The 9621-nt window shown below is 37.2% G+C and overlaps 1 protein-coding gene across 4 annotated transcripts in view; it reads right to left on the reverse strand.

Annotated features, from left to right (window-relative positions):
• Positions 1–252: 252 nt before the first annotated feature.
• calu (calumenin) overlaps positions 253–9621 on the reverse strand; it is a 19452-nt gene continuing 10083 nt past the window's right edge. For all 4 annotated transcript variants that reach the window (XM_033040012.1, XM_033040013.1, XM_033040010.1 and 1 more), the window contains 4 exons: positions 8026–8192; positions 7541–7601; positions 6724–6923; positions 253–4479 (listed from right to left, as the gene is read on the reverse strand). In XM_033040012.1, the coding sequence (XP_032895903.1) occupies positions 4375–4479; positions 6724–6923; positions 7541–7601; positions 8026–8192 (533 nt within the window). In that variant the 3' untranslated portion in view covers positions 253–4374. The remainder of the gene's footprint in view (positions 4480–6723; positions 6924–7540; positions 7602–8025; positions 8193–9621) is intronic.

The raw sequence follows: 9621 nt of genomic DNA on the forward strand, positions 1-9621 counted from the left end.
AATCCAAGGAAAATTTTAAATGTCTTCACAAACAAAACTGAAAAATTAAACTTTATCATCATACTTGTGAATCTCTGTGTCAAGTAATTTACACTGTGTCAGCTGGAAGCTCTTCAATTGAGAGTTTGCTCATTTGGGGAAGCGATTGACCCCTCTTAAATTGCCTAGCAATCCACTCAGTCGCACCATTATCAGTATATTTAAAGAGAAGGAATAAAACTGGACAAAACAGAACAAGACAGAATCAAACAATTTTACTTAAAAAACTTTTATTGAAGATTAGAATTCAACTTGAAGCAAACATTTTACATTAAAAGGTACTAGTGTTGATAGTGTAACTTCAAGCACATTGCAAGTAACAACTCAGATCAAGGGTCACAGGGCATAAAATTTAAGGTGAAAATATACTAGACATGCTGAATATCCCTCTGATGTACTGCATCCATTAAAGTCATTCTTGTCACATGATCTTACTGGTTTCATTCACAGAAACATACACCAGTTGCCAGCAGGAACTGATAACTCAAAATGTGTACTCTGAAAACACATATGCTGCAGTATACTTCAAACCAGTTAAGACTAAACAATCTTGTTTTTTCACCTGTTTTTCCCCATTTCTTGCACTGGTTCTTCAGGTTTTTTAAAATTTTGAACACCTTGTTCATGTAATCATGGCATCGACTGTGGCACAAGTGTTTGATCATTATTCAAATGGCATCAAGTCACTTGTGACTTGAATAGTCTCAGTTAATGTTTAAAATGAAAGTCCTTTTTTCAGAATATACAGCGATTAATAATGGAATCTGGTACTATCTAAACTTAAAAGAATTCCTAGTTCACTGATACAAGATTTAGGAACTAGCAGGACAGACCAAATTTACCTCTTTACAATTGCAGAAAATCTCAAGCTGAACTGCTTTACACCTTATTAGGATGCACATATCCTCCGTCTACTAGAATTCTTGGTTTGCTTAAAATTTGCACAAAATCCTCTATACAAATGTATATCTCCTGTTCTAAGATGAAGCCAGCATTTTACAAATCTTCCACAAAACTGAAATGGTTTAATCTTATTCTGTAGTTGTAAACTGCAGGGTTTTGGTCAACGTCTGAAAATCCAAGTACACTTAATATTCCAAGAACCACTTTTTGCAGTTAGTACTGGTTTGATGGGTGACTAGGTAAATAAGAATGTGGCCATGTCTTGACTGCTCTCTTAATACCATGCTGAGCTAATCAGTCAATAGTTCATTTAGGGATGAAAAGGAATTAAGACTTTACCAATAATGCTCCAATTTTCCAAAAATAATAAATATCATGCACTAAACCATTTAAAAGAGCATTAGCTTAAATGTTCTGGTCTTATAAAACAAATTAGGGATTGCTCACACTGGGAGAGAGGTGCCATGACACTGATCAGATTGAACAGCACTTGCTTTTAAACAAAAGTGTTAGTAGAACCCCTCAATGCACTTTTGAAAATCGGCCAATAAAATACAACAGAATTATCTAAAAATAGGTAATCCTACGCTTCCAATCAAGATTCAGGAACTAGCGGGACAGACCAAATTTACCTCAAGCTGCAATTGAACAAAACGTTGCATTAATGAAGGGACTATGACCAACCTTCCCCATTTTAGAAACAAGAACAAATCTCGATTTGAATTTAAGATTTGAAAATGTTAGTGTCAAAATGAAATGACTCAATTAAAAAAGAAATGACTTCAAAAAACCCCCCATAATCACTGATATGTTCCATTGCAGGGAGGCAGGGCGAGTGGAATCAGGATTCTAGGGAAGGGGGCCACAAGGGGTTTGTAAAAGCCATCAGTCACTAGGCAAAATGGCACCGTGATAACCATTGCAGTTCCAAATATCCATTGACAGTTAGCCTGCAACTCTCTCAAAGCAACATTTTCCATTAGATTCTAGCTTATACCTTCATATTGCACATTTCTAACCGCTGGATTCTTGAAACATTTATATTCCTTCAATTTCTGTAGAGGCAACGACCTTTTAATCTTTACCTCTACAGGTTGAACACCTGCAGGGAGAAGGCAAGGTCAGAAAACAATATAGTCTGGTGTGCAACTGCAAAATGGAAAATAGATTTAATAAAATATACTAAAATGGTGATGATAACATTTACATTAAATGGAAGGGACAGCGATGCCCCAAGATTATCACTATTAACAGTGCCAAGTTGCTCTTCTAATTTCACAACAGATTCAGTGCGAATGATAATTGACCAGCGGGACACACCCTTAGTGCTTTGCAAAGAACCCAATACCATCTTTTGATGTTTGAACTAGGAGCTGGAATGGAGGCTAGGAAACAAAAAGCCAACATCTAGTATGCAGCAAAATATTTACCAACTGCACAACTGTTGCAATTCCTCAATCCACACAACCCAAATTAGCTGAACGGTCACTTGTTGGTATCACCTTGATTACTGCGATTTTGCCACTTTGTTGATTTAAGAACTGGGCTTCGGAGGACAAATGCTATTACTACTTAATGAAGAAATCTCTATTCAATGCAGGCTGCACTCCTTTTAAACACAAATGCAAGGAATAATACAAATCAAAGCTAGAAATGCAAGCCTACAGCTCAATGAGAAAGTGGTGTTTAGGCAGGAAGAATATTGAAAAAGATATAACAAATGCTGCTCCTTTAGCTTCTTCCTAAATACTGATCGGAATACAGGTGGTGGGTTAGGGACAGGAAGAGAAAACAATAATCCAGGATGTTGTTAAATTTGAATTAGACAGTGGAATGAGAAAAGATTTACATAATTACAGTGCAATCTTTAAACAGCAAGTTTCTTAAAACATTAAGAATGTACTACTGTACCTGAGAATAACTACACTGCATGATTGGAGCAAGTTAGACTTTCAATACCAAAATAAAACTACAATGAACCAGTCACGTCTTCATATCTCCTTCCCACTTCATTTATGAACTTTGTAATAATTCTCCACGTCAAAACTATAAATTGCAACAAAACCAGTGTCACTGAACACCAGTGTAGTCAGAGGCAAAGAACACAAATCATATTGTCAAGGATGAGTTAACTATCTGGTCAAACACCATGATTAGGCCATTTGTTCTTTCCAGTTCAATGAATGAATCAAAAATTGATTGTTTCTCAAAGCAGTTATTACTGCCAATTTGCTGGTCCTTGCAGTCGGGTTTTTTTAAATCCAAGTGTACAGCACAAGACACACAGTCCATTTATACACACAATGTATTAATATCCACAAACTACATGCACTTCATTGTATGTACAAACATAATACTGAATTTATTTAGTGGATAGCTGCAAGGATCTTATTGAAGTACATTATTTATATTCTCCAAATATATTTTTGTCTCAAATACAAGATGGTGGTAAATATAACAATGGGTTTGCACATTAACTGTGAGAAAAAATTTAGATTGCAAGATATGCCTTCAAAGCTTATGATCTGCAGAATAGGTCACTTATTCTTATCCTAGAGATAAATATTTTGCCAGTGGATTAAAAATGTTTTTATTCTAGAATCTTACTGTTAAAATATATGGCATCACAAGGCCACTGAAAAGCCGAGGGATAAATGTAATGATTGCTATTGTGTACTCAGTACTATATACAAAAAGGACACATTGTAGAAAACAGATTATAAGACACTTCAATACCCAAGGAATTTGGAGAAAAGTCTGCCAAAATGCTTTTGCCTTTCTCAGGAGGTTACACGACACCTGGGATGTATTAAGTCAGCACATTCATTTAGATTTAGTGAAACAGCTCATTTTCTGCCCATTAATTTCACATAATAAATGGGACAAATTCCACTGTCACCAAGACAGTACTTTATAAGATGAACATTAGAACAAAATCTAAAAGATAGCCAAGATAGTTTACCGAAGGCATCATGTTCTCTGATGCATACATTGCAACAATGCTGCTGTAAGCAACTCAAATGCCAGTTGTACACTCCTCATCCCTTCTTACTTTTCAGGTATGAAACAGGAAATCTCTTTAAAATACGCTTTACAATTGTTCTGAACTGTTAGAAACCAAGTTGAATTTCATGGAAGTTGTACAGATTTTACATGGGATTATCAGATTAAAAATTCTACAATATTTGATCAAAGGAGGGGAAGTACAACATATAAAATGTGGTTTTCAGATATATTGCAAGTAAACATCTAATTACGCATTGCTCTCTAGGGACAGGATGGCTGCTTCTTTGGAACCCCCACCCTCTCCGCTTCCAAGTCAAACTCTGTGACAGCCCAAGGATGTAAAGAGTGAAAACAGTATATTGTAAAAAATAAATTATCCTTTCTTTATGGAATGGATTCTTCTCTCTGCAATGGTTATCCGTACACTTAGAACTCATCATGCCTTACTAAGGCCTCCCCGAAGTCTGTGGCCTGGCTTCCCACAAATAAGTCGTATTTGTTTACTATTTCTTCTTTTGAGAGTTTTCCATCCTGCAAAACAGTTTGGGGTGGGTGAGGGGGAAAAAATGGTTACAACCCAGTTACTTAAGAGCACCCAACAACACAATACCAAGTAACCAACGACCCTAAAAAAATAGCATTAATTGTATCCAGTTTTTGAGCTTTTACCCCTGCACATCCAATTGTTCTTGAAGTTAAACTGTCCATTTTAAGCTATCCCCATAATTTATTCCACAAGCATTTGGCGCAGTGGCTCAGCAGTACAGTTGCTGCCTTACAGCACCAGAGACCTGGGTTTGACAACCGATGCTGTCTGTTCGAAGCTTGTATGTTCTCTCTGTGACCGTGTGGGGTGTTTCTGGGTGCTCCCACATTCCAAAGATGTGCAGGTTTGTAGGTTACTTGGCTTCTTTAAATTGTCCCTAGTGTGTAGGATAGAACTAGTGTACAGGTGATCGATGGTCAGCATGGACCCAGTGGGCCAAAAGGCCTGTTTCCATGCTGTATCTCTAAACTAAACTAACCATTTCCTCGAGAAAAAGATTGGCAACATATTGCTCATGTTAACACTTGCACGACTTTATAATTTTTGAATTATTCTCTGCTGGCACTGAAGACCTAAATAATCTATCTTTGCTATTTATTGATTAAATGATTGGTCTTTACTACTATCTCACAAGTTCCAAGTACTGATCCCATCCACATCAGTTCTAAAATTGTACATGACTGCAAATTCAAACATACGAAACCTAGTCATTTGCTGTGCAGTCACATTTGAATGTGTGTGTCAGGGTAATGGTTATCAGGGTTGCAGAAAAGTGTCTTCAGAACTATGGCTCCAACAAATGTGTAGTGTAACTAATCCATTTAGTAAACAGTATTTAACTCTGCCAGTAGCTGAGGTTAGCAGATGAGGCAGCATTTGTGGAGAGTAAAAAGAGTTAAAGTTTCAGATCAGTGATCTATCAACAGAACTAAAAGGAATTGAGAAAATAAGTTAAAAAAAAAGTTTGGTGGTGAAAACAAATAGGGAATGTCTGCAATAGTATGGAGATCAAAAATATCCGGCTGACTAAGAGATCATGAACGCTCATCAATCACAGCTAATCTATCTCGACAAATGCAAATAGGGGTCATGAGAATGGATAGAAGTGAAAGAAAAATGACATTGTTGTAATAGTGAGATACAAAACAAATCTGAAAGAAAAGAAATATTTTAGCAATATCCAGTTGATCGGGCAGAATTTGTGGACAGAGAAAAACAGAGTTAAGATTACAGGTGGATGACTTTGCTTTGAAACTGACAAGTTCTAATACAATCAAGAACTATCTGGTTGTCCACTATTGTTGAATTTACCATCAAGTAGTGAAAGTGACAACATGCCTGCACCGTGGGTGGCACAATGGCGCAGCGGTAGAATTGCTGCTTTACAGCGCTTGCAGCGTCGGAAACCCGGGTTCGATCCCGACTACGGGTATTGTCTATGTGGAGTTTGTGCATTCTCCCCGTGACCGCGTGGGTTTTCTCCAGCTCTTCGGATTCCTCCCACACTCCAAAGACATACGGACATGTAGGTTAATTGGCTTGGTGTATGTGTAAATTGTCCCTAGTAGTAGGCTAGTGTTAACGTGCGGGGATCACTGGTCAGTGTTCGGTGGGCCGAAGTGCCTGTTTCCGTGCTGTATCTCTAAACTAAAATAAAAACTAAAAGATGAAGTGTGGTTCAGCTCAAATTATGTTTTGTTGGGACATTGTAACAGACCCAAGATTGAAAAAGTGACAGGCAAGTTGAAGCTTCGTCACTCCTGTGCACTGAAGGAGTTCAAAGACATTATTCAACTTGTATTGTTTCTCCGACACCAACACCATGCTCATTTGATTGATTACTTTGGTTTCAATATCCAATTTTGTCAGAATTCATTATGCATTTTAATAAGCTCATTTAAATTTCGATATTTACTGTAGTAAAGTCACACAAGCAGTTTTGTGGGATATTTATCAGATAACTATAATGAGCTAATTGCATGCACAGAGAATATGACCATAGCTTTAAAGAGTATCTGAAATGGACTTGTAGATGGTTTGAAATTGATGTATAGATGACCTGCTGAGTGACTCCAGCATTTTGTGTCTGTATAGATGGTTTAGAAAGTACCTCACCCAACACAGCTGAAGAAACAGGTTACTAAAGTAGTAGCGAAGGCAGTGGCACTGTCACTAAAGATCTATTGAATTCATTGAGAAAGGCTGTATAGATTGAATGCACGGCTCACCTTGTTTTCATCAGATTCATAGACGAGATGGCGGGCTTCAGCCTCAGCATGGTCATAGTCAGCTGGTAGGATCCAATCTTTGGTTTCTTCTTTGTCCATTTTACCATCTTTGTTGCGGTCTCTGAACTCTGTGAACTGCTCACGCTCAGTTTTCACCCACTCAGGTTCGTGGCCATCACTGTCTGCAGTGTACATATCACCTGAAACCAGTGAAAAAGGGCAGATGATTTAATACCAAAAAGGTACAGCTGTATGTTGCCCGAATTAATCACCATAATACTTCCAGATCCACAGTATCATTCAATTTCACCAGAATCAGTTCCCTCCCAAGCACCAAAGCAGGTTTCAGTAAGATTCCTGCATAATTTAACTCTAACCAAGTGTTGCTACTTCTAGCCGAACATGTCAAAATCCTTTGCTTCTTCATGATTTCTACTCCAGTCACACATCAGTTCACATCAACCTGGCGTTTGGCCCATTATCCCTTCTGGACAAATCTACCTTCTAAATCAGCTACACAAGCACACCGAAATTAAGAACAACCTTATAATCCAGTTTTAAACAATCTTCTGGAGGAACTCAATGGGCTGAGAAGCATCTGTGGAGGAAAGTGGACAATCAACAATTTAGTCAGGACTCTTCATTTAGTCCAAATGATGGGTCCCAACCCAAATTGTTGATAGCCCATTTCCGTCCATAGATGCTGCTTGACCTGTTGAATTCCTCAAGCAGATTGTTGCTCTAGATTCTGGCATCTGCAGCCTCTTGTTTCTATTTCTGCAGTATTTCACTCTTCCAATAAGTTTGGTCTACTTACCGATATACTCGTCCAGATCAATGAAGCCATCTCCATTTTTATCAATATCTTCCATGGTTTCCTGTCAGAGAAGCAGTTTAAAAAAATCTGTTGTATATTTTTGTACTAGAATGCAAAATGATGCTAATAGTGTACACAATAGTTCTGCTTGCTACATAGAGAATAGCCAAGCAAAAGTTTAACTTAATTTCTCTTTACATTGAGAGTTATGTCCTAGATAGGACGCAAGACTATACAATCAGAAAAAATATCCTATTGCATATTTTGCACTGAACTCAAAGGGAAAACTAACTAGATACAGAGGGAAAAAGAATGAAAAATATATTGATAGGTTTACACAATGCCAAGTGGAAGGAAGTATATATGCAGCATGAACTCTGATATGGACTAAATGGGCTTTGACTAATTTTGCTTAAATTCCATTTAATGGGAAAATTTCTTGATTTTATGGCAGAAAAATAACATAGCAATGCGGAAGTACTGACCAACACAACAATGTCCTTCATGTGGTCATATTCCTCTGGGTGCAGGAAAGCAGTGAATTCTTCTTTTGTAGCAAACAAGTCAGCATTCTGGTCAGCCCTTTTAAATCGACGCTCATCTCTTGCCATCATTTGTTTGTAGTTGTAACTGTCATCAGTATCACCATCCTCTGTGGAGATCAAGCCATATTTGTGTTAACAAGAATGATGTGTCAAGGTGGTGAAAAAGAGAAGGTAGTGTTAGCCAGTCTATGGAAAGAGATAATCCACCATTAGTAAAGAGACTGATCAGAAATTAACTAACAGTTCCGGAGTGAATGTTGTGTTTCAATTTAAGTTTATTTTTATTTGTAGTTAATCAAAACAACTTTGATGCATCCATTTAAAAAATACTTCAAAGCCTTTGGTCCTGCCCAACCACTTGAACAGAGCTGATTTTCTCAGGTATATATTGTGAAAGATGAGAAAAACACAAAACCATTCTTTTAAACATATTACACCTATTTCTACAATCTTATATCTGTGTTCTATTATGTCAAAATAATATGATTTGCATTCAAGAGAGATTTCCCCATTCATGAAATTTTCAAAATCTATTCAAACAAGTAGATGCTGGTATTTATCTTAGTTCTCTTTAAATCAGGACTCAAAGTTGGCCTTGGCTATCAAATTTAAAGGGAAATATGCAAGCAGTGATAGGTCTAGTTTCTTATTTCTGATCACACATAAACTATCCTAGAGTATAAACAGGCAAACACAAACATTGCAGGGGACAAATATTAATCCACAATGCATTACTAAATCGACCACATTAAATTGTTTAAATATCTCAGTATCCTCAAAAAGGTATTAAAACCAAAGTGAAATGTTAGTCACAGAAATCAAATCCCTTCAAGCGGTATAGAAAAATGCGTGCTCCAAAAAGCCTGAACCTCTAATTTTCCTCAACATTAGATGCCGCCATAAATCTTTGTACATCGACGAAAGGTTGGATTCCAGTAACATTTTACCATTGTGATTGAGTAGTACAGCCCATTAAATTCCATATAGCAGGGAATGTACTGTTAGTAAATAATGCTCAAAATTAATCACATTTTCATGAAACCCTTATTGACAAATTAGTGTGAAGTTGGTGAAATAACATGTTATGTGCACAAAATCTGGAAGCAACTGTTCACTGCCCTTAAATATTGATGTAATACTGAAAAATTTTGCTTTTTAAAATATCACAAAAAAAGATTAAGTGACTCAGCAGGTGAACAAATTCATAGCTACATGGTATACAAGATGGTGAAGGCAGCATTTGGCCTGCTTGCCTTCATCAGGTGAGGTATTGAGTACAGGGGTCAGGATATCATATTGCAGCTGTACAAAGCATTAGAGAGACCACACCTTGAATATTATGTGCAGTTCCACTATAGGAAGGATGTGATTAAGCTAGAGAGGTGTAGAAAGATTCACATAGATGTTGCTGGTATGTTAATGAAGCAGGAAGTCGGGCCGATCTCGGTTGTTTCCACCTGCCAGCTGCACCTTGGCCGGTACAGCGGTGACTCGTTGTTACGATTATCTATGAACGGATTTTTAAAAAATCCGTAT

The sequence above is a fragment of the Amblyraja radiata genome, chromosome 21 (assembly GCF_010909765.2).
Source record: "Amblyraja radiata isolate CabotCenter1 chromosome 21, sAmbRad1.1.pri, whole genome shotgun sequence".
In the NCBI taxonomy this organism is placed as follows: Eukaryota; Metazoa; Chordata; class Chondrichthyes; order Rajiformes; family Rajidae; genus Amblyraja; species Amblyraja radiata.